Source organism: Amblyraja radiata, chromosome 10 (assembly GCF_010909765.2).
Source record: "Amblyraja radiata isolate CabotCenter1 chromosome 10, sAmbRad1.1.pri, whole genome shotgun sequence".
Taxonomy (NCBI): domain Eukaryota; kingdom Metazoa; phylum Chordata; class Chondrichthyes; order Rajiformes; family Rajidae; genus Amblyraja; species Amblyraja radiata.
This window is the reverse complement of record NC_045965.1, coordinates 16,583,364-16,610,099: the sequence shown is the minus strand read 5'-3', so window position 1 is coordinate 16,610,099 and position 26,736 is coordinate 16,583,364. Positions and strand designations below refer to the sequence as shown.

The window sequence follows — 26,736 nt, the reverse complement described above, 5'->3', positions numbered from 1 at the left end:
CCACGTGTGGATAGCACAGATAGGAAAGTGGACACTACAATTTAACAGGAACAAAGAAAGCACCAGGAAGAACAGGAAATGGTGCAGGTCATCTAATTAGTGCCAATCCGAAACCAATTTCCCCCTGTAGATAATATGGTAATTGTTTTTAAAGGGATTATCCTGTCAAACATGAGTGATCTTCCATTACAGCAGCTCACTTGATTCCCAAAAAAGCAAGCACACATACGACACTAAATTGGAAGCATATTAGCGTCCATTGTTGGTCAAACAAGCAGCCAAATTCCGTGTCCAATTTCTCATACCGAGTGAGATTCTTTGATAACGTATCTGCAAAGTCTTTCAGGATAGTTTACTCTGATAGTGGATATATACAAATGCATGTTGTTTGTTTGTCTTCTAGGGAAGGTTTTTACAAAGGTAATGAATGTGCTTGAAGAATTGCTGAGATAGGACCTGATATTTCATTGTATGAAAACTGCTTTTTTTCCCTTTAGGTTCTGCCACCACCAAAACTGAAGCTCCATAACAATTATGTTCATTCCAACAATGGCTACGGTGTTACCATAATTCAGCCGGATGATAGATATTGTCATGATGCAGATGAGAATGTATTGGAATGTGCTGCAGGAGGTGATAAGAGGGATGATCTTGTCAAAGCAATGCAGAATATGAGTCTTGAAATGAACAATAATAAGTTTGAAAACAATTCAATGGGAGAAATAGGCGTAATTGTTTGTTAATTACTCTGATGGGAAATACTGCAAATTAGAAATGGTTGAATTAGTCTTGAGTCAAAAACAGATCCGTAATTAACTGTTAACATTTGTTCAATATTTTTTATTTGTAATGAATACATCATTTAAGAAAGCAGTATACCTCACATTTAAACTCAAAAACAAAAATTAAAAACGGTTCATACGTTCTGTATATTAAACTATTTAATCTAGCTTCTCCATCAACATATTGCGCAATATGAGTGATCTGTTCATTATCTGTGGTTTTAAAACTTTAAAAAAAAGTTTCCAGCCTGCTGCCAGTTTTTTTTTAAATTCTCAATTAAAAGCTGATTAAAGACTTGGGAACAACCCTCCCCCAGAGTTCATGATCCTTCCACACTTGTGTTGGATTGACTGTTTATATTTAGGAACAGGAAAGTTGAACATAGAGTAAGCTTATGACAAATTCCAAATGGCATTGAAATGGTGCTGATTTTCAGAAAAACATCAAATGTCTGGGAAAGTTTGTGCACATAGACACACAAGTTCTTAGAAGATGGAACTATCTCTGTAAGGCCCCTAGAGCTTAATAGTCTTTCAAGCCTAACATCTAACAGCACTCAGATCTACAAAATGAAATAATGTACTTTTCACTACAGGTTGTAATTGTATTTAAGGGTGTAATGGAGTATGTATGTATTTCATTAAATGACGTTTAATTTTGCAGTGTCTATTGACATTGCATTATGAACAAGGCATATGTATGGGTGTAAATCCTCTGCAGAATTACAAGCTTTGTGCAGATTGATTTGAAAGCCTTAAACTATGAAACAAAATAAATCTGCATCAAAAGAAGAATTGCTTGACTACTTTCAACATTTAAAGTTTGAGTCGCTTTTACAGACAGGAAAATGGTGTATTGATTTTTGAATTTACACAATGATTGTTTCTGTAATATCATCACAGATATATGATATAAAAATGGCAAATAAAATTTGGTGTAGATTCTCAATTAAAAGAACATGTTTCTCTATTCCTCTGGCAAGAACTGGGCTGTGGTCCCTACTCTTGGCTGAATATTCCAAAAAGAAGCATTTAACCACTAAATTGGTTCTACCACAAATCAAGGTGCTGATATGACATAATATGCCCAGTTAGCTGAATACTTCATTTCCACCATCTTGTTGGTCAATTCAGTTAAATAAGAACTTCCATGGAATCCTAAATTAGAGAAGACAGACTACTTATCTGCCTAGACAAAAGTGCTGGAGAAACTCAGCGGCCCGAAACGTTGCCTATTTCCTTCGCTCCATAGATGCTGCTGCACCTGTTGAGTTTCTCCAGCACTTTTGTCTACCTTCGATTTTCCAGCATCTGCAGTTCCTTCTTAAAGTACTTATCTGCTTATTTATTTCAGTTTCAATAGTCATATATTATTTCTGTTCTACTTTTACCCATCACTACCTCTACAATTCAACAGCTTCACCGTTTGTCTTGGACACTAAGCACCATGCTCTAATAATTCACTAACCGTACATATTATGTCCCACAAAAACTCCAATTCATCTATTATTCTACCCTCACTGACTGATACTGGTTTGCTGATTCCCATCATGTTAACATTCAACCAAACCCCATCAGTGCAGTCATTATTCAGCCTGCAAAATATATTTTTATTCAAATTAATGAATTCACCCCAAATCCAATTGTTGGTAGCAGAAAGATAATGTGCTCATTTCACGCTTTCTGGAGATTTATTTAACTCTTCTTCACCAACTCGAAAATGATCAAGGACCACAATAATGTCTGACATATCTGTAGTTGATGCCCAAATTAAAATTGAATAGGAACAAAGATCTAACATTAAATGACAACTCTGCCACTCTGCTGTTTAAGAATGATGAGAGAGGTAAACCATGGAATTACAAACCAGTTAGCATTCATAGTGTTCAATTATAGAATTTATACATATGGATAACATGGATACCTTGAAAGGTTTTAGGTAAATCAGTGTGATTGACATGTTTAGGAAGGAATTGCAGGTGCTGGTTTACACTGAAAAAAGACAAAATGGTGGTGTAACTCAGTGGGTCAGACAGCATCTCTGGATAGAAGGAACGGGTGAACATCTACCATTTTGGGCCTATCTCCGATGATTGACATGTTGCTTTCTACCCTATTAAATTTGCCAAGATATGAAGTTTGGCAGTTTGGTAAGATTATAGTTAGAAGCATAAAATGAGAAGGAAATAAGTGCCTGGGCAAAATTGGAGCAAACTAGTGTCTTTTGTATGAAGACTAGTGTATTTTCTAAATGGTGAAAGGCTGAAACCAGTTGCTTGGACTTGAAATTTTCATGCAGAGATCATTAAAAGTATCATGATCTGTACAGAAAATAATTTAAAAGGTTAAAGATAAAAGCTGCAGACTTTGGAAATCCATATATACCAGCTATTTGTTTTATCATTACTGGAATAAAAACATCCCTCAGTCTATGCTTCTCAAAACAGAACACTGTTCATTGTATCTACCCTAATAAATTCTGATGCTGCAAATAAAACAGTAAAATTGACTGCTTCAGCACTTTTTTCAACACCTCACTATCACCCATTCTGTGGGAAAAATAAAATGAATGGTTCTCTACCACAAGTTCAAAAAAGCGTGCTTTGTCTTCAACTGAACCTTTCTTGAATACATATTAACACCCTTTGCTCGGCAAAGCAATGATCAGCAATCATTTGATCTCCATGTACTAGGAGGCCTGGGTCTTACCCTTACCATATTCCCTTGGCTCACTGGTGCAGGACTCTTCACAGCAAAGTGAATGACGCTGCAATCTCCAGTTTACAAAACTCAATTAATTTTAAAATAATGCAACAAATTATCATTAACAGGCCATATGACAATGCCTCTCCTCCGAATTCCTGCCTTTGAGCAACATACTCCTCGATTGAATTAATCTAAAACCAGCCATTAATGAGTTTGTTTTCATTTTGATATTTCTCATTGATGCTTTTAATGTATTACTTCATTACGCAAATACAAATCCTTCCAGTTTTTATTTCTTCTGCAATACAATTAAAATATGAAGACATTCAAAACTAGCTATTCACTATATAAACGTTAATGTGCTTGGAAATTTTACGTTGGTATTTAGATGTGTCATAAGTATATGCCCTCCCTGTACGATTGCACCTTAAAATGCAGACCATGTAGAAAACATTTGCATTAAAACAAACTGAAACTGATTACATTTGCAATGTGCATGCACTGTTGTTTTACTTAAAACAATTAAATACAAAGCTGTGTTACTATCAATGCATATAAATTGTGCACAAATGCAACTTTTGGTCATCTGTATTTTTCTAAACGATACCTCAGTCTTCATATCTTCCTCAATACCCTCCACCACCCCGGTTACCACTGTATCCTCCACCACCTCGGTAATCACCATATCCATCACCACCCCAGTTACCACCACCACCACCACCTTGGCTCCCACTGCCACCCTGGTTCCCACCATATGCACTACCACCCCTGTTATCAGTGAAACTATCACCACCCTGGTTCCCCCCATATCCACTGCCACCCTGGTTCCCACCAAATCGACCACCACTGGTCTGGTTACTACCGTATCCACCACCACCCCCGGTGTCACTGTATCCATCACTGCTCTGGTTACCACTGTATCCACCACCTCGGTTGCCACCACCTCCACTTGCACCGCCACGAATACCATCATTATTATCACCACCACTCTGGTAGCTTCCACTTCCACCTTGATAGGCACCATATCCTCCACCTCTACTTTGGTAGCTACCATATCCTCCACCACCACTATTTTGGTAGCTGCGATATCCACCACTTTGGTAGTTTCCCCCACCACCTCGTCCTCCTCCAAAATATCCTGAGCCACGGGAACTACCATATCCATTTCCTCTTCCATAACCGCCTCCTCCCCTATAACCTGAACCACGACCGCTCCCTCTTCCACCATATCCTTGACTGTCAAAACGTGCCATCTTGGGAGGACGAGGACCATCACCAAATCTGTAAAAACAACAAAAAATATTTCATTAGTCAAATTAATAGCATGAAAAAATTAAGAAAAAGTTAGTGTGTAAAATAATTTATACTTTTCTATTTTCTCTCCAAGGTAAAGCTTTCAATCCTGTTAATATTCAATACAAAAGCATATATGTTGCTTATAAACAACATACAACAAATGAATTGTAATTGCACTGTTATGTTCCCACTAAAATAAATTATTAAATTTATTTCTGTGTCATGTTCTAAAACCATCGACGTTAATAGTGGCAAATCTCTTCGCACAACAGCCACATGCTGAAGAACCAGAATGTTGGCTGAAGTCTATAACAGATATGAAAGTAAAACAAATCAAGCTTATCCAGGTGAAAAGGTATATTTGATATTGGCTTTTTATTGTCAAGTGCACCAATGTCATAGTCATAATCAGTGAAAAGCTTAATTTTGCTATTCAGCCAATCATATTACATATGAGTATAAAACAATCAAGCCATACACAAGGTAGTGCAAAGCAAAAAAAAAAGAATGCAGAATGTAGTGTTATAATAGTTTGGGCAGATTGCATATTGCTCATGGTAGATAGGAGGAGATTAATTTGCATGCAATTAGGATGTCCTGACCACAAATTAAAAAAATATTTTAGTGTGCAATAGTGACACTGCAGGTGGTGGTGCTGTCTAACTGTTCCAGGCGCTTGGCATTGGTTTCATTCTCCAGTGCTGTTTTTGTAATATTGACTAATGTGTTACGGTGTGTGGGGGGAGTCTCATTGACAATGGTATTATTTTATTATTTACACGTGTACTGAGAGACAGTGAAATTTGTGTGCTATCCAGTCAGATTACACACAAGCATTATCAAATAAATAAATAATATAAACACACAAATAAAAGGTAGTCCAAAGAGAAAAATATGTAAAAACGAGAAATAATATGAAACAAAAATTACCGCTCATTATTTACTTTGGAGAGGTTTAAGTTTAGATTTATTGCTGTTACGTGTACCTAGGTACAGTGCTGCATGTTATTCAATCAACTCGGATTCATAAATACAATCAAGTACAATAGGTAGAGCAAAGGGAAAGATACAGTGTGTAGAATAAAGTTATCAGCGGTGTAGCTTACCAGTTTCAGAGACAATGTGCGCAATTGGGTAGAGGTGAATTCAGCTGGTACCCTACCTTATCAAAGGACTGTTCAAAAGGGCAATCTCATCCCTGTCAATGCACAGTCCTCCACTCACTCAGTACCAATCATAATATTATTTCAATCTCATTGACGAGAGGCACATCCTCATACCTACCCCCTTGACCATGACCCTACTGATGAACCAAGCCACAATCTCCCAACCATCACCTTCAGCGATCTCTCTTGCACAGCCTCCCAGTTTATTGCTCCCCAATTGCTGTCCATTTCTATCTCCTTCCCAAAATTCACAAGCAAAATTGTTTCTGCCTGATCATGCCCCACCACATTTCTCCAAATACTTTGATTCTATCTTGTTGACCCTTGTCCCATCCTGACCTACATCCAAGACACCTTGCATGCTCTTTGCCACCTCAACAACTTCCTATTCCTTGCATCCTATCGCCTCATCTTTACCATGGACATGCTTCTGCACCTTCATCCCAATCAAGGAGGCACTCTGGTTCTTCCTCAAACAGAGAATCAATTAAGTCCCCTCAACTAACACTTTTCTCTGCCAGGAGAAACTTTGTCACCATTAACTACTTCACCTTTGACCTCTCTCTTCAAGTTAAGGGAGCAGTAAAGGGCACTCGCATGGGCCCCTAATATGACAGCCTTTTTGCTAGTTATACTGAACATTCCTTGTTCCAAGTATACCCCGGTACCATTCCCAATTTGCTCTATTACATTGACGACTGCATCGGGGCTTCCTATCTGTTGACTGAAATACAAAGCTTTTCACTCTACTGGTGACAATAATAAACCTAAACTTAAACCTCTCAAAAGTAATCACAAGCAGTGATTTTTAAAAAAGTTTCTTCCATGCAGAATTAATTGATTTCATCAACTTTACTACTAACTTCCACACTGCCCTCAAATACACTTGGACTATCTCCAACCCCGCTCTCCCCTTTCTCGACCCCTATCTCTTCTACTATACTTACGTCTCAACAGTATGAACATTGAATTCTCCAATTTCAAGTAATGATCCCCCTAACTGCACTCTCCTTCCCCCGCTTTTCCCTCCTCCCCACCCTGGTGCACACCATCTTCCCCACTACCCCAGTCCTGCTGCTCCCTCTCCCCACCCCCCCACCCATACTCACTTCTCCCATCCCCATATTTCCTTTAATTCCCCTCCCCCGTCTTCTACCATGAAAATAATAGAAAAAGCATTAAAATCCCCTCCAAAACACTGCACACCACCTTTGCCGCACCACAACACTAATGCTGCCTTGATTGCCCAGGTTGATTATGAAGCACATGAATAAAACAGTAGTTAACTGCCTGTAAAGCTTCTTCCAAGCACCAAGGTGGTGAGACTATGTGGGTGCAGCAGCAGGTAGGGGTGCAAAAGTAATTGCACCATCCCATTTGAGGTAACACTTATATGATAATCGTGGGGTGGTAAATACTGTAAAGACTGTCCCTCTTTGCAAACCTTCTGAAGATTGCAAACAAAGTTTTTGACTGTAAAACTCAACTGCATTGAAATACTAACATTCACATTGATCAGAATATGCATTCTAATTCATGACCACATGAACTTCAAAGAACCACACTTAAAGTGCTTCCTAAAACTTGACATGCAGTTCACCTTGAGTTTGCCATAAGATTAATGCCGGCTGCTCCAGGTTTTGAAATCTGCCGGATCACATTCAGCAGCCGTTCATGTGCAGGGTCCAGTTGTCGTACAAATTCAGGATCCTTAGCAACTTCAACAACCAGTGCTTCCATTCCTGCACGCAAAGCAACAATTGCAGCTGCAGCATAGTGTGACATCTTCAACTTTATCCTACAAAGCAAAAACTACCATAAGCATTAATGCAACCAACACTGAAAGGATCAACATGGTAGACGTAACCCAGGAATCCACAACAGTCAAATAATAAAATCATACATCAACATGTATTGATTCTTCAGGGAATGTGCCTTAATAAAAAAACATTGTAGAACTGTAGAATTAAACAATGCAGATGCTGGTTAATACACAAAAGGATTCAAATGGCTGAAGGAACTCAGCAGATCAGGCAGCATCTCTGGAGAACATGGATAGGCGACATTTCAGGTCGAGACACTTCTTCAGACCTTCCAGAGATACTTCCTGATCTGCTGAATTAGTCCAGTAATTTGTGTCCTTTTGTAAATTATATAACTTGCTTCACTGTTTCTAAATTGGCTATACTGCACTTAAGTTTTATTAGGACACAAGTAAAATGTTACGCCATAATTTGCATTTTAGTATTTCCAGATCTTTACTCATTATTAAGGTGAGTATCTTAATGCATACGGGGGTAAACGTCAACGTTTGAAGAAGCAGCAAGTATTAACTGAATAGAAACATATTAGTACGGGGCTAAATTGAAATTTTTTTTTTAAGGCAGAAGATTTATGTGTACAATTGAGGCAAATCAAGGTAATAAAGAGGGATAAGCAAGAAATGCAATTGATATGGTGCAAATTGATTTTTAAAGGGTTGTTTGATAAAGTTCCACATAATTTGCTTGCCAAAAAAAAAGACGCCCTTGGCAATAACAGGAGCAGTAGCAGGATGGATTAAAAAAAAAAATCAGGAACACATTAGTGGAAGACTGCAGTTTTGGATGAGAGTGGAATAAACTGTTAAAATGAATCCCAGGATTGGAAGCATGACCAATACAAGTTTCTAATGTATTACACAATGAGATACAGGAATAAAAAGATTTGGGAAATTGCATGCATAAATCATAAAAAGGAAAGAGGTAAATAAGAGCAAACAGGAGACACTGAGAAGATGGTAAAATGAGCCTGTGGGACCCAAGAACAGGAGCAAAGAAATCAGATGAATCTTTGCCACAAATGGAGTTTTGTGTACAATTCTGCACCGTTTTAAAAGAAGAACTGAGGTCTTAGAATGGATGCATGATTTACCAGAATGATTCTGGGGATGAGTTACACGCATAAACTGGAAATGCTGGGGTTGTTCTCCTTGAAACAAAGGAAGCTGTGAGGGGATCTTTTTAAAGGTATTATTTATGTTCCCATTAGATGGGTCAAAACACAAGAAGCTTAAATTAAACTGTGGGCAAAAGAGCTAGAAGTGACATGAAAACAGCTATTATGCAATGAGTGGTTTGGGTCAGGAATGCACTGCAAGGGAAAATAGTGGAAGCATATTCTATTATGGTATTCAAAGACGAGCTGGGTAAGTACGTTAAAGTAAAAATTTCTAGGACTATGGGAGAGAACTCTCGTAGAGCCGATTCGGGACTCAAGTAGCCTTTCACAACGCAACGGGTAATACCTCAATTATCTTAATTAACAAAATCATTTTTTGAAACTTCCATTTGTCTTAACTGTGACAAACAGTGGATGTTGCACTCATTTATCTCACACAGGACTGGGAACAATTCTAAACCAAAAAGTGAAATTAAATTAACAGAATCAAGTCAATGCAGTAAACCCTCATTAGAACAAACCATGGGGGTGGGGGGTGGGGGGGGGGGGGGGGTGGAGGGGAGGCGATGTTTATTATTGACCACTATAGCCGAGTAAATGGTTACCAAGTAATAGAGTATCATTATATATGAAGTGGAAATAAAGAACTGCAGGTGGTAGTTAATACACAATAGGACACAAAGTGTTGGAGTAAATCAGCAGGTCAGGCAACATCTCTGGAGAACATGGATAGGTGATGTTTTGGGTTGAGAGCCTTCTTCACGCTCCCAGTTTGGATCTGGGCCTTGAATCCAGGTATGTTGACGGCCCCGGCCTGCTGACGACCAGGGGAGAGGCAAGGATCAGTGGAGTCATTAGTCGCAGCCCGCAGGCAGCTACAGAGCAGGTAAGAATCAGTGGTGGCTGATTCAAAATACAAAACTAATATTTCAATTTGAGACTACTAATTATACAATTATACCATTAATGGAATATAATCAATATTTCTTTCCCCCCCACAAATTGTATGCATCGAATTGGAAACTTTCCTTTCAAGGAAAGCACGGAGCTAGTATTTTTATAAACCAAAAGCTACGGAAGTCCATAGATGCTTAGCCACATTAGGGTGGCTATCACTAACTGCACTAATTGTAGTTGTAGTTGCTTTTCTTTTTTACTTTCCACACTTTACTAACCCTATTAGCTATCACCTTTTTTATCTTATATCACATTATATTTTGTATTTGGAATGGAATTGCATATTTTATTTAAGGAGATACGTTCGGATGGAAAACAGACGTGACCTAAAATTCATCTACCTGAAGTTCAAGTATAAGGTAGGGTTGAGTGTGCTGAATCATCTGCTCTACCACTTAATCACAAGATGCAAGACATGAATATAAAAATTGGGGGTGAGGGAATTAAATTCTGTAGTTGGAATGTTAAGGGAATTAATGAACCTATCAAGAGAGGCAAAGTGTTAGCACATTTAAAATCATTGAAAACAGATATAATATTTCTCCAGGAGACACATCTTAAAAAGGAAGCACAACATAGACTGAAAGCAAAATGGATTGCTAAAGCGTACCATTCTTCATTCTCACATAAATCAAGAGGTGTTGCAATACTAATTCGTAAAGGTATACCCTTTAAACATATATCAACGATAGAAGACATTGAAGGCAGATATATTATAATAATAGGGGAGTTATACTTAAAAAAGGTGACTCTCCTCAATGTGTATGGACCAAATTTTGATAGCCCTCTGTTTTTTAAGAGAATTCTTAACAATATCCCGGAAGGTACACAACAAAACTTAATAATCGGTGGAGATTTAAATTGTACATTGGATGCTTGTTTGGATAGATCATCAACTCAAAGAAAACTAAAATCTCGATCAAGTGAATTTTTAAATTCATACATTAATACCACAAATATTAAGGACGTTTGGAGAATTGAAAATCCATCGGGCCGAGAATATTCATTTTACTCACCAGTACATAAAACTTACTCAAGGATAGACTATTTTTTAGTAGATTCAAAACTTATCCCATTCACCTATAACTCACAATATCATAACATCATAATCTCAGACCACGCCCCATTAACATTTATGATCAAAGTAAACGGAATGGCAGAGACACAGTCACAATGGAGATTTAATCCCCAAATCTTAAAAGATAAGTCATGTAATGAATATCTAGTAAAACAGATTTAAATGTTTTTTGAGGCTAACGATAGCCCTGAAATCTCTGCCTCCCTTCTTTGGGAGACATTTAAAGCATTTGTACGAGGAGCATTAATTTCTTCCCAATCATTTTTTAATAAAGAGAATAGGGCCAAACAACAGAAACTGGAAATGGAAATAAAGCAATTAGACACAGAAAATGCAGCAGCACCATCCACGATAAAACACAATAAAATTGAAGTATTGAAATATAAATTAAACAAGATTTATTCAGACCAAGTTATAAAACTTTATCAACATACAAAACAATTAAATTTTGAATTTGGTGACAAACCACAAAAACTATTAGCGCGTCAACTTCGCAAATTGGACGGGGAAAAAACAATATACAAAATTAGAACAGATAAGGGAGAAACATTAACTGCCTAAAGATATTAATGATAGATTTCTACAATACTACCAAAAATTGTATTCATCTAAAATAACAGAACAATCAACGGGAATGGAAACATTTTTACAGAATTGTAAGTTTGCGGGTCTAGATCAGAAAGAGAGAGAATTGCTAGGGGCTGAAATTACGATAAAAGACATTGAAGAATCAACAAAGTCCTTAAAAAACGGAAAGGCGGCAGGACCCGATGGTCTAAATTCGGAATTTTATAAAAAAAATTATGATTTGCTTTCCCCACGCCTACAGACAATGTACAAATACGCTTATACTCAACAGAAACTCCCAGAAACTCTAAATGAATCAACAATCATACTTATACCAAAAACGGACAAGGATCTTGAAGACCCAGGTTCATACAGAGCTATAGTCCTCTTAAATACTGATCAGAAAATATTAACTAAGATTCTATCTAATAGATTGAGCTTAGTGATCAGTAAATTAATACATCCTGACCAAACAGGGTTTATCCCCAAACGGTATTCATTTTTTAATCTGAGAAGATTATTTAATATTATATACTCCAATAGAATCCCTAATGCAGAGCTAGCAATTATCTCGTTAGATGCTGAAAAAGCATTTGACCAGGTAGAATGGCCATATTTATTTTCGGTGATGGAAAAATTTCAACTAGGAGAGAAGTACTGTACATGGGTTAAATTGTTATATTCTAACCCAACAGCTAGAATATTAACAAACAAAATGTTATCAACTAAATTTAATCTCTCTAGAGGCTGTAGACAAGGATGCTCACTATCCCCACTATTATTTGCTCTTGCAATCGAACCCCTAGCAGAAAGCATTAGAAACCATCCAGGAATATTTGGATACAATACTAGAGACACAAGGAATAAAATCTCCTTATATGCAGATGATATACTAATATATATTACAAAATTAGAAACTAGTATTCCAAACCTATTAAATCTAATAACTCAATTTGGTCAGTTTTCGGGATATAGAATCAATTGGAATAAAAGCGAAATCATGCCAATAACAAAATTCAATTTACATACAATACAACAATCCCCTTTTAAAATAGTTAAAGATAAATTTAAATACTTAGGAATCTATGTAACTATGACATATACCTCTTTATTTAAACTAAATTTCCCACCCTTACTGAATAAACTACATAAGAATATTCAATACTGGAAAACACTCCCCATTTCAATGCTTGGGAGAATTAATGCTATAAAAATGATTTTTTTACCGCAACTGCTGTACCTACTTCAATTAATTCCGATATATATCCCAAAAACTTTTTTCAAAAAAGTCGACTCCATTGTTACAAGTTTTGTCTGGGATTATAAGAATCATAGAATAAGTAAAAAACATTTATGTAAATCAAAGATAAATGGAGGTCTGGCTTTGCCAAATTTCTTATTTTATTTTTGGGCAGTCCATATTAAAAACATGAATTTTTGGCTGGAAGAGATGGACCAACAACCAGATTGGCTAATGATGGAAAAGGAAGACTGTCTACCTTTTGAAATTGGACCGATCATATTTGCCCCCACAAAACTGCACAAAAAAACCTATAAAGAAAACCCCATAATACATAGTGGAATACGAATTTGGAAACAAACAAAAAAAGATTTTAAATTGAATAATATACCACTCTGCCTTCCCATTGTAAATAATCCTTTATTCAAATCATCCTTTATGGACAAAGGTTTCACACAATGGAAAAATCATGGAATCAAAAATATAGGACATCTTTATGGGAAAGGTACTTTTCTTTCATTCCAAGAGTTACAACTGAATTATGGACTGCACTCAAATAATTTCTTCAGATATCTACAAATTAGAGATTATGTTAAATCTAATACACAAGTTTACAGGAATAGGGAATCAGAAATTCTTGATGAATGTCTGAACAAGCATCCTAATACTGAAAAACTAATAGCTTATATTTATAACACCTTACTAAATAACGAGGTACCACCGACCGAACCATATAGATACAAATGGGAAAATGAAATAGGTCATCCTATCAGGAAAGATATGTGGGACGAAAGTTTACAACAAATACATCAATGTTCATTAAATGCCAGACATACTTTAATACAATTCAAGGTCTTACATAGACTACACTTCTCTAAAATAAAACTAAATAGAATCTTCCCACAAATCTCTCCTATTTGTGATAAATGTCTACATTTAGAGGCTAATTTAACACATACGTATGCAAACTGTATAAAACTTAAACATTTCTGGACAGATATTTTTGAAATAACTTCAGAAGTTATTAATACAAAACTGGACCCAGACACAAAATTAATAATACTTGGAATATCAGAACAAAGCTTAACACTCACAACAAACCAAAGAAACTTCCTCAATTACAGTATAATAACCGGAAAAAAATTAATATTAAAATTTTGGAAAGGCCCTACAACCCCCACAATTAAAATGTGGATTACGGAAATGTCGGAGACCCTATACTTAGAAAGAATTAGACTTGTCTTAATGGACAAACAAGATCTTTTCCATAAAATTTGGGCTCCATTCATTAACTATCTGAAGGGATAGACTGGCACAGCACGAGGACCCAGCTGAAACTTGAACTCAGGAACAGATGAAAAACTATACTCTATACTTTATAACCTACGAACCTATCTCCATTGATGTATTACAGGTAACCCATTCCACCTCCCTTGTTTTTCTGTTGTGTTTTTTTGCTTTCTTTTATATCTGTAACTTTCTACCCTCTCTTTTTCTCGCTTTCTATAAAAAATAAAAATACTAGAAGCAGAAGTAATTGATAATGGAAAATTTTAATAATGTATGACTGATGTATATGAAAAAAAATGTTTTACTATAATATGTAACTACATTTTATAATATGTCTACTTCTAATAAATAAATAAAAAATTAAAAAAAATAAAAAGAATCAGTGGTGGCAGGTGTGGCCTGGAAGCGACCAAGGAACCTGTGTAGGCAGGCAGGTAGGTGGCGTCAGCACCTATGTGGCCGGGGAGGAGGTGCTGGTCAGGGGTGGCATTAACAGCCTGGCCTGATGATGATGGTCGGTAAGTCTGTCTGCTGTAACTGAAATCCGTTATAAAGAGGTCTGCAATAATGAGGGTTTACTGTATTGCCTTTCTGAGACACAAAAGACCCAAACACGCAATAATTTTTCAGGAAACATTGAAGACTATATCACAATTTTTAAATTATGAATCACCTTGTATGTCTTTAACACTCCTTGATTATAACAACGCTACAAAGTGTCATTGTCATCTTGCTGAATTATCAACATTGGAAGAAAATATAAAAACTGGAAATCACCACTAAAAACAGAAAATGCTGCAAACCTTCTGGAAATAGACACAGTGGAAGAAACTTTACTGCTCAATTGAGGTTCGCGGCTCACCATCACCTCAAGAGCAATTGGGATGCACAAAAAATGCTGAACTTGCCAGCAATGTTTATAACTTTAAAATTATATTAACATTTTTTGCATAATACTCCCATAAATAACAGGTTGAATTTGGAGTATTGTGTTCAGTTTTAGTCACCCTGCTCTAGGAAGGATGTAATTAAACTGGAAAGAGTGCAGAAGATTTACGAGGATGTTGCCTGACTTGGGATCTATAGGGAAAGGTTGGGATTTTATTCATTGCAGCACAGGAGGCTGAGGCGTAATCTTTTAGGTGTATAATATTATGAGGGGGAATAGATAGGGTGAATGCACAGAGTCTTTTACCCAGATTAGGGAAATCAAGAATAGGTTTAAGGTGAGGGGAAAGATTTAATAGGAACCCAAGAGGCAACTTTTTCACTCAGAATGTGGTGGGTATATGGAACGTGCTGGCTGCCAGAGGAGGTAGTTGAGGAAGCTAATAAATAACATTTAAAATACATTTGGACACATACAAGGTTTATTGGGATATCGGCCAAACACAGATAACTAAGACTAGCTTAGATGCAACATCCCAACTCGGCATGTATGAGTTGGGTCGAAGGGCCAAGTTTGACTGTAGATTATATCTCAAATACCAATTTGATATTCTTCTTTAACAGAGATTAAAATTAAATTACTGTAAACATCAAAGGTACTTACCATTCATCCATCAAAATGATTTCACCATTTCCTGTCACCTTCTTTGAACCATAAAAGAGTAACTGGAGTGGACTAACTAAAGTCATCGCCTTTGCAGATACAGCACGGGTTCGGATCTAGAAAAGAAATAACCAATCACTAATACCCAAGTAATATGACAAGCTGCCAATTTTTCAAACATTTTATTTTTTTAAAGAAAAATAATAATTGTAGGTTTGAACAAAGTTTCCCTAGAAAAGACTGTATCTGGTGAACAGATTAGGATTTGATACTGAATACAAATCTTTCCAGGCAACCAATTTCAAGGTCCACTAACCTTTTATGAGGTAGAATAGAATTCTCAAGTACAGTTCTAAAACAAGTTTTATTCACATTCTCTGCTTCTTCATTTTGGAATAGTTTGTGCTTAACATGTTGCAAGGACATGTTTAGACGGCAGCCTTCCAAGAAAGACCAAAGATGGAAAAAACATTCAAGAGGGATCTTTTGCATTAAACTGCACGGGTGCATCCATTGTTTAAACTTCCTCCATTAAAGACTGTAATTCAGCAAGAATCAGGAATCTATTTGTAACTTTATTATCTTACACCAATAGCACTGGAACCAAATTGGGAAAATCATGTCTTCTGGAGTGCTCGATTTTAAATAAGCCAAACTCTAAATTTGATTCAATTTGTGCAGCAACCAGTTAATTGATTTTACTCAATTTAAAAAGTTGCAATCTATAATAATTACATTTCAGTCTGTTGGCTCAATGAACACAGAACATAAAATAGTACAGCACAGGAAAAGGTCCTACGGGGTGCCATGACCAACCATTATCTACCTCCACGTAATCCATATCCTTCCATATCTATATGCATATCCATGTGCCTATCCAAATCTCTAAAAGGCCATTATCGTATCTGCCTTGATTACCACTCCTGACAGAGCAGGAGTGGTAATCTGTAATTCAGGCAGCATTCTGGTAAACCACCCTTTTCAAAGCCGTCATATTCTTCCTGGAATGGGGTGATCAGAACAGCATGCAATGGTCCAAATGCAGCCTAAAGTACTATAAACCTACATCGTGACTTTCTGACTCTTTTATTCAATGCCCTGTCCAATGAAGACAAGCATATTCACTGCCTCCTTTATCACTCTTATTAGATTATTAGATTAGATTAGATTAGATTATTTAATGACCACAGTCAAGCTGGTGGAATTCAGGTTCAGTACAGGATGTTACAAGGTAGGCTGATTCCCGTCAAACATAACATAAAACACAACATCATACAATATACAGTACATGCATGGGGAGGATATGTGCTGTTATCATAGTGTGTTCAGAATTCGGATTGCGTGTGGGTAAAAACTCTTTTTAAATCGAGATGTCTTGGCGGACAGTGAGCTGTAGCGCCTTCCTGATGGCAGCAGGTAGAAGATGTGGTGAGCTGGGTGGGAGGGATCAGAGATGATTTTCTTCACCCTTGACACAGACCGTTTGTGATGGAGTGATTCTATTGATGGAAGGGGAGTGCTGATGATTTTGGATGCTTTGTTAACTATGCGTTGTAATTTATTACGGGAGTGAGTGTCTAAACTGCTGAACCAGACTGTAATTGATGAAGTGAGCATGCTTTGGATGATGGCTGTGTAGAATTTGATTAGGAGGTGTTTCCTTACTCTAAACTTCTTGAGCTGGTGGAGGAAGAAGAGTCTTTGGTTGGCTTTTTTGTAGATGTGATTGGAATTGATTTTCCATTTGAGGTTATTGCTTATGTGAGTGCCAAGAAATTTGAATGAGTCAGTGGTGGATATGGGTTCGCCTGAGATGAGTAGGGGGGTCTTGGGTTGTGCCTTACGTCTGAGATCAATGATGAGTACGTGTGTTTTTGATGTGTTGAGTAAGAGGTTATTATCTGTGCACCAAGTGACTGCTTTGTGTGTTTGAGTGCGGTATTCTGTTTCATTATTGTTCGAGATGAGACCTATGATGGTTGTGTCATCTGCGTATTTATAAATTTTAACTGAACTATGCTGGGATGTGAATTGGTTTGTGTAGAGTGAGAATAACCAGGGAGACAAGACGCAGCACTGAGGGGCTCCTGTGCTGAGGTGCAGGGGGTGAGATATTGTGTTATGTATCTTCACCCTCTGTTGTCTGTTCCAAAGGAAGCTGTAGATCCAGTGACAGATGCAGGGGTCGATGTTCATGTCCGTTAATTTATGGAAGAGTTTAACCGGGTTGATGGAGTTAAATGCCGAACTGAAGTCCATGAACAGGATGCGGGCGTACGTGTTGGCGGTTTCCAGGTGTTGCAGAGTGTGATGAATGGCCAGATTGACTGTGTCTTCCACTGACCTATTGGCTCTGTATGCGAATTGGTGTGGGTCCAAATTGGAGGAAGTGCTGGTTTCTATTTGTGTTGCCATTTTCAGGGAGTTATGGGATTTGGACACCAAGATTCCTCTGGATATCAATGCTGTTAAAGGTTTTATCATTGGGAAATCGAATGTAAAGAAAAAAAATACACAAAATGCAACACCTCATATTTGCTCAGATTAAACATCATCTGCCGTTTCTCCCCCTCAGATGATCCACTCCTGCTGTGTGCTTTTGACAATTTTCCTCACAATCTACAACCCCAGCAAATGTGATGTCACCTGCAAACATACTAATCAACCTATCTATGTTTACATCCAAGTCATTTACATATATCATCAACAACAGAGGTCCCAGCACATGATCTGCAGAATTCCATTGGTCACAAACATCCAACCTGAATATATTCCTTTCTATCATTAAGCCAGTTATGAATCCATAAGACCAAGTCACTGTTATCCTAATCTTCTGGATCAGCATACCATGGGGGACATACATACATACACTATCTTCTATCATTTTCTATTATTATTATCTTCTATTACTAAAACTCTCATCTTGTTTGTTTGTACAGATATTTGTTCCCGAAACTCCACAAAAACGGTTCACGATAGCGCTACAATTTTAGGCCCACCCTACTCACATGTTTAATCAATAATGTTTTATAATTAATGTTTAGTGTTTTATGTGTCATTCCTAATTGTCACCGTATGTCGTTGTCACTTGTGGGCGGAGCACCAAGGCAAATTCCTTGCATGTGAATACTTGGCCAATAAACTTATTCACTTATTCACCATTGTCCTGCGATGTGAACTACCAAGTTTCATTCAGATTGCTGTTATATTTTAGAAGTTATTGACATTTAAAACTTAAATAACAAAACAGGGCTTGCGCAATTGGGGGAGGTCCACCAGCTGCATCAGAATTGAAAATGGCGCCGGTGGCGCAAAATGAGCCGTCTCCCTGCACGTGCGCAGTTGGGCAAACCTTTGCCGATTTTCAGATCGCCATTTTTTTTTCCGCGTGCACTTGCCTGACCTCACAAAGGGGATCCAACGGCTCCACGGGTAAGTTTTGTTCTATTTTACAAATGGCTCCTCTAATAACTTTAACTTAATTTCTGCCGTTGACGGGCAGTCCAGGCCCGTCAGCCGCGTATGCGCAGTTTGGTGGAATATTGCGTTGGGGGAGGAGGACCTAACGGGTCCGCGGTGTGCAGTAGCAAGTTGCGTTCAATTTTTAAACTTAAAAAATTAAAAATATAGCAAACAAATGTTGTTTTTAATGCAATTTATGCATGCCGGTATATGCCCGAAATACAGCCAAAACGGTGCACGATAGTACAATATTTTTAGGCCCACGTTACTCACCATTCGCCTGGGATGACCAGTAACAAATTTTGTTCCATTTGACAAAGTAATTCCCAAGTTAATCCCTTAATAAACATTTCTTTACTTTTTACCATTAACTGCACTCCGCGCATGCGCAGTTGCAGTAGGGTTGCCGGGCCCGCTATCCGTGCGTGCGCAATTAGGGGTTGCCGGTCCCACCGCCATTTTAACATCGTCTGCCACGCCTGCGCAGTTGCACTGCCACCATTTGAACTTGCGTCCCAACGGCGATCTCTGGCGTCACAAAGGGAACCCGTCAACCACGCGTGCCCGTGCGCAGCTGAACGCCACAGTCGCGTCTGTGCAGTGCGGGCCACCATTTTAAGATCGCCATTTTTACCGAACATCGCCTCGTGAATGGACGAGGTGTTGGAATATTGCGTTGAGGAGAGGGACCCAACGGGTTCGTGCTTGGTCTAGTGCCTTAATAAAATCCATGCAAGCTCAACATCCACTGCCTTACCCTCATCAATCACTTTTGTTGCCTCCTCAAAAAACTCAAATCAACTTAATAAGAAGCCACCTGCCATGCACAAAGCCACGCTGACTGTCCCTAATTAACCCATTTTTTTCCAATTGAGAGTAGATTCTATCCCATAGAATTCTCGCCAATAGCTTCCCTGCCACTGGCATGAGGCTCACCAGCCCATAATTCCCTGGATTCTCTCTACTTTCCTTCTCAAACAAAGGAAAACCACTTGCAGCTCTCCGGTCCTCCAGCTCACCTACAGCGAGAGAAGATGCAAAGATCATCCAGGATCACACTGTTGCCTCTGTCAATAATCTGGGATAGTTCCTATCAGCCCAGGGGGTTTATCCACCCTGATGCTCTTCAAGGGCCCTAAATACATGCGTATCAAATTGACATTTACATACTTGCCAAAAGATTGGAAAAGTGTGAAAAAAATTCAAAATAATTGCAGTTCCCACTATGTTTCCAATTTGTTTCAAATACCGTATCTCCCGGCAATGAAGACGCTATTTTTTACCCAAAAATAAGGCACGAGAATTTACCTGTGTCTTGGAGGCCGAAGGTTAGGTTGTTAGCCAAGAAATATAGACTTGGCTATCCCTCAGTACAGCAACATCAAGAACGATATTGTTGTACTGAGGGATAGGCAAGTCTATCCCTCATTGCTAGCAGCTGATGGGAAGCGGCTGTAAAAGGGCAGCGCCGCTGGGGGAGGGAGAGAAAGAATTCCTTTCACAGCGTGTGGGGAGTCTGGCCCGGGTCAGAACAGCCAGGAGTAAAGTTGCGGGGAGGCCAGGAGCGTTGAGAAGGAGGGGGTCAGGGATCATGCCAGCAACTCACTCACTCACCGCTGCGCTCCGGGCGCGGAGCCACCGTATTGTGGCCGGGGAAGGAAGTAGCTCGGGTGGCTGCAAGCAACCGCCTTCTGCCGGCCCGCACACCAGCCAGCCACGGTGTCCTCCGGCACAGGCACAACCGGTGGAGGTGGTGGTTGGGGGGTAGCTACAGGACGGAAGGCTGGCTGATCCGTCCCGGGCTCGCTCTCTCTCTCTCTCTACCAGTCCCGGGGCAGGCGACCTGGGCGCTGCAGCCAGTCCTGGGGCTCGCAGGTGACCGAAGAACTGCAGCTATCTCCGGGAACGCGAGGGATCTGGGAACTGAAGCCAGTCCCAGGGACGCGAGGGATCTGGGAACTGCAGCTAGTCCCGGGGCATGCAGGCGATGTTGCCGATCTCTGGACTAAACCAAACCCTTGATCCTGTCCCGCCATCCTTTTCTCAAAATTTAGCAACTTAAAGTGGGGTGAGTCTTCTACACAGGTGGTTCTTCATTGACAGAAAATACGGTACTCTACAATTGGAACCAAGGGGAATATGGCAACAAAGCATTTGAATGTAAAATGATGCAGAACAGGTATTCATCTTGTTCTGGGCAATGAGAAGTGTGTAGCTGGTGTTACTCACCTTTTCTCCAAACACAAAGAAAGGAGAAGGATATTTTGTATCCTGATTGCTGAAGGGACAATTGACAGAAGACTTATGGATAAGTGCATTACGACCCTCTGTTGTTAATATTTTTCGTTTTTCCTTGTGGTAACACACATTTGGATAAAGTCCAAAGCAAAGAAGTGATATAACCAGATCAAGGTTATTATCTGGTCCAGTATTGTTAAACACTTGAGTCATCAGACAATCTATTTAGAAGGAAAGGAAAAAAGCATTGATCAATATTGAAGTCATACTTATTTAAAAAAACACCTATTCTATCTAATTCCTATCCAGTCAAGGAACACATCAGATAGCATGAACCAGGGTCAAAATCACAATATAAAGGATCTGCCATTCAGTACCAAAATGAAAAAGAATCTTCAGCTAGAGGGTAGTTAACCTTTGCAGTTTTCTCTTTTGACCCGTACCCCACAAAACCTACCCTTTCCATGTGCTGGTCTAAATGGTTTTTAAACATTATGACAGTACTTGCCTCAACCACCTCTTCCGGCAGCTTGTTTGATACACCCATCACTCCTTGTGTATAAAGATTACCCCTCAGATTCCCATTTAACTGTCCACACCTCCCACGTACAAAACCATGCATGTTTAACACAGATGATAGACTCACTGGCCTGTGGTTCCCTGGCTTTTCCCTGCAGCCCTTCCTAAATTGAGGCACAACATTTGTCAACTTCCAGTCTTTTGGCACCTCACCTGGATTTAATAACGACTCATAAATCTCAGCCAGGGCTCCTGCAATCTCCTCTCTAGCATTCCACAGTGTCCTTGGATATATCCGATCAGGCCCGGGAGATTTGCCTACCTTGATAAGCGCAGGACCTACAGCACTTCCTCGACCGTAAAACTGACTGCTCTCAAAACTATTCCATTGACTGCCTCCTCATGTCTTTCTCCACAGTAAAAACAGGGGAGAAATACTCTAAGGACCTTGTCTATTTCCTGTGGCTCTATACAGAGTTGACCATGTTGATTCCTATGGGGTCCGTTTCTCTCTCTGGTTACTCTTTTCCCCTTTATGTTCATAAAATTTCTAGGGATTATCCTTAATATTACCACACATAGCTATCTCTTGTCCCCTTTTTGCCCTTCTGATTTCCTTTATCTTGCTCATTTCCCAAAACTCCTCTAGGGATACATTTGATGCCAGCTACTTATACCTGCCCCATGTCTCCTTCTTACTCTTGACCAGAGCCTCAATTTCCCTCATCATCCAAGCTTCTTTATGCTCACCTGCCTTTCCCTTAATTCTAATAGGATCATGCATGTCCTGGACTCTCGTTAGCATACTTTTTAAAACATCCCCCATTCTGGACGTCCCTTTACCTTCAAACAATCTGTTCCAATCAACTTGAGCGAGTTCCTGTCTAATACTTTCAAAGATGGCCTTGCCAAATTTAGAATTTTAACTCATGGGACCTCCCTGTTCCTATCCATAATTGGTCACAAAAGGCTCATCCACGAATACTTCATCCACTTGCCCCTCCCAATACTAGATCAATAGATTCTGAATATTAAGTGAATCAAGGGATTGGTTCATACCACCAAAGTAAAAAAGAAAACTCAAAGAACAGTGAAAGTAGATTTAACCGTCACATTTCAAAAAGAAGCTGAAACATATTTGAAGGAAAAATATAATTTTGATGAGAGGAAAACAAAATGTGTGGCTACCTCAATAGTTCTTTTAAAGTGGTGGCAGAAATTAATATTACAAATTGTTATGCCCTAAATTTTTAGATTCCATGATTTCTGTAATCATTTGCTTCCCTGACAGACTGAAGGCATTTACCCCGATGCTCACCCACAATGCACCCTATCAAGGCCACTGTCTAAAAAAAGCAAGAGATTATATTTTTTCACTAAGTGAACAAATTATATTATTGTGCTCTATAATTCCTTTTTCTTGAAAAAAGTCTTCACTAAGATAACATACTAGAATGTATAAACAATTCAGAAATACAATGCATCAACTGAAATTGACCTTTCTACTTAACATCACAATGACAAGCTACTTGTAATAGTTACATAGGCATTAAACTTAGATTTGATATGATCAAAAAATATATAAATTTACCTTCAGGGAAGCCTGAATTGATGAGGATGTCCTTCAACTGAACCTTAGCTTCCCATGTCATCCTCAAAGTAGCCATGTTTAATCTTTTATGTTCACAAAATCGTATTTCTGCATCTTCTCCTCCCATTCTAGAAAGAGGAAAATAGAAATGCTCAAATTAAATATATTTCACAGAATTACAACAGCCCAATACAATAATGGAAATGCAGTTGGCTGATCATAAGTCTCCCTATTCATGATTGGAATACCTTGCATCGTCCCAGGCCTGGAAAACTGACAGCAGAGCCACATGATCTGAATATCTGGTTCCTGAAAAATTCCTGTGCACATAACCAAGGCGTTTGCCTTCATTAATGAAAGGCTCTGGAAAACAGGTAGCAGCAGATATGGTGCACACAGCATCGCCAACACTGCAACAAAGAAAAACAATTCACTATAAAAGTTTCATTGACTGGAACATCTTTCCAACCTCATTCGTAACTAAAGAAATTCTAATACAGATTGACACATTTGTCAAACTAAGAACATTCAAATAAAATCAGAAAGGCAAAAGGGGAACAAATTTCCCACACGGCTAATGTTTATGGAGCTATATCATTAGTTTAAGACAGCGCCACCCACAGGAAATAATTAAAAACGTGTGCTCCAAACCTAACTAATTCTTCTTGCAACCAAAGATGACGATTAGAAATTCATATCGTAATTTGTCTCACATTTATCAAATTTAAGGAATCTAAAAGTAATATCCCTGAACATTCTTGATTGTGTGCAAAACACTTTTACATTGGAATTTTATAATTAAAGCCTTACAACATATTCGTGTTTAATGTTTGTCCACTTGGAGCATTTTGTTGCGTACCTACAATTATGAAAGGAATATTGGAGTATAAACATACTGACTTTCTCAGAAACCAATAATTCACAACTATTGAATGAGAACATATGGATCAAAGTGCATATTATGCTATTATATCAAATATGTATGTCTAAAACTTTCTTTGGACTGACAATCTCACAATAACAATATACTTCGATAAATGACCATTGGGCATGTTACAGACACATAACCACCGTACTGTTGAAAGGTAAAGTAATGTAACACAAAAATGCCAGAACTCCAAGATATCCTTCATTGCTTCCACTCTGTAACAATAGGAACTGTGTACACAGAAACGAAATAAGTGTTCAAAATAAATTAAAGACTTCAATATGTCAGAACTAACAAGACTTCATGTGGGTTGGATCTGTCCTAAAATTTCAAGTTTTATAAATAAGTTCAACTTTGAAAAATTATTCAATAAGAATCTGCTTTGTAGTGACATTTAGAAAGTTTATGTCAGGGTGAGGGCTTATCCTTTCTCATAAAAATGGTGGATAACATCTCAAAACTCACGTTTCCATTTGCATATCTTTAATGTGATGTATAACAAGAGTATGGTAAATGTGTTATCTATGGACAAATAAGCCAAATATTATTAAAGAGGTTTGTTTCAATAAATCGCTCATCAGTTCCACAGTTCTAATTCCTGAGATTCAAATAGTACAGATCATCCTCGAGTTACAAAAATTATGTCCATAAGTTGATTTTGTTCCTAACTCGGAAAATACACAAAATCAATCAGTATGGTAATCGTACCCTCCATAGTATGATGATGAATCAAAAGCACATAAGACTGTCAAGAAACAGATAGTAAAAGTGGAGAGAGGAAACTAACTCAGCTATTCATAGGAATTAACATATGTAAAACGACTAAATTTTGTAATAAAGGGAGCTCCTTCGTATGTACAGGTACCCATAAGCCGGGCTTTCATAAAACAGAGACAGCCTTGGATTGTTGCATTGGATTCAGGAATACAATACTTTCCAAGTAATCTCTGTGTTAACTTACTGGAAGATGCAGCCCATAATCATCATTTTGCCTAGACGTGGTTCAATGGGAAGACGAGCCAAGATACGGCCCAATGGAGTCAGTTCATCATTAGTATCCAAAGCATCAAGTTCTGAGAAAGAGAGTAACTTTTATTAAGCCACATCACATCCAATATATTAAATGCATGTGTCTTTTTACAATATTGCACACAAATGTGACAAAGGGGGTCAAATTGCAAATTCCTTCAAAAAAGTTGACAAGCACTTTTTTGGGTTCATGACTAACATAGTAGCAACAAAAAAATATAAGACAGCATATTGATGGCAAGTTTCCGAAAATGGCATCAGAATACACAAATACATTTTGTGTAGCGCACAGTGACCTGGTTGGCACAGTAAGTGTACGTATTTCTTATTCCTTTCTATGTTTATGAATGCCACATGGAACAATAAAATTGCAAACACCATTTCCACTTCATTCACCTGATCATGTAGTAGAATACTCCATCCATCTGAGGGAACACCGCAACGCACGTTACACATCATACACACAAACGTACGTTGCGGTGGACACTAAAAGGTTTGGTGTCCCGGAAAACGAACGTTACATTATTAGCGAAAACCAAACATTTTCACCAATGTGATCTAAACGGTACATCACCTTATGGATTTGAGCTATCGATGGCCAATGATTCGTCAGATCGTTTGATTTGGGCTGATTTTTTTGTAAGTAAAATGTCTCTGTAACAGTCGTTGCGGAGCTTCCCGAAGTTGACACGAAGGAATGAAGTTAGCGACTTGGTCCGTACGAACGGTAAACAGGCAACAGGTAGCCAAATTTGTTGCCAAATTAAAGATTGGCTCCGTTTCTTAGTTTTGATAACCAATTTATGCCCAAAAATGTTTTTTTAATTGACTTTAAAAAGTCGGAAAATATATCGTAAACGATCGTTGCATTTTTGACACCACGATGTTTTTGATATATTAAATTGGAAAATAAGAAAAAATAATTAACTCACCCAAAAATCGCTGCTACCTCGTTGGGTTTTTGAAAAGCTTTAGAGGTTTGAGCCTCCATGATTTAACTTACGGTCGTTAACTTACCCCGATAACGGTCGTTGTGACAATGGACACCAAGCACAATGACCATTACGGGATCTTTACTGTACTTTATTATCTTTATGTTGCAGTATTTTTTCTCCTGGTATTGATGAATATATTTCCCTACATCATTATTAAAATGTATATGTATGAGGGGCCATATGAAGTTTATTTATAAATTAAATATCCATGATTAAATGTGGCACAGAGTTTTTAATGTCACATTTGTGGTGTCCAAATTAGTGTTAAAACGATGAGTCTATGTCTGTCATAAAAAAAGATTTTGACTTAAAGTCTTAAAGATATCTAATTTATATCTGTTATTTATAAGGTTTCACATGATGGGTAGTTTTTTTGTTAAGAACAGTGTATGGGTGTAAA

The 26,736-nt window shown here is 38.2% G+C and overlaps 2 protein-coding genes across 3 annotated transcripts in view; one reads left to right on the top strand and one right to left on the bottom strand.

Annotated features, from left to right (window-relative positions):
• Positions 1-1,013, top strand: part of shcbp1l (SHC binding and spindle associated 1 like) — a 41,677-nt gene extending 40,664 nt beyond the window's left edge. Inside the window, exon 10 of the mRNA XM_033029133.1 lies at positions 498-1,013. Coding sequence (XP_032885024.1) covers positions 498-743 — 246 coding nt within the window. The 3' untranslated portion in view covers positions 744-1,013. The remainder of the gene's footprint in view (positions 1-497) is intronic.
• A 2,687-nt stretch (positions 1,014-3,700) lies between these two features.
• Positions 3,701-26,736, bottom strand: part of dhx9 (DExH-box helicase 9) — a 74,554-nt gene continuing 51,518 nt past the window's right edge. For both annotated transcript variants that reach the window (XM_033028186.1, XM_033028187.1), the window contains 7 exons: positions 25,274-25,385; positions 23,633-23,794; positions 23,385-23,512; positions 21,266-21,495; positions 15,575-15,690; positions 7,551-7,748; positions 3,701-4,769 (listed from right to left, as the gene is read on the bottom strand). In XM_033028186.1, coding sequence (XP_032884077.1) covers positions 4,115-4,769; positions 7,551-7,748; positions 15,575-15,690; positions 21,266-21,495; positions 23,385-23,512; positions 23,633-23,794; positions 25,274-25,385 — 1,601 coding nt within the window. In that variant the 3' untranslated portion in view covers positions 3,701-4,114. The remainder of the gene's footprint in view (positions 4,770-7,550; positions 7,749-15,574; positions 15,691-21,265; positions 21,496-23,384; positions 23,513-23,632; positions 23,795-25,273; positions 25,386-26,736) is intronic.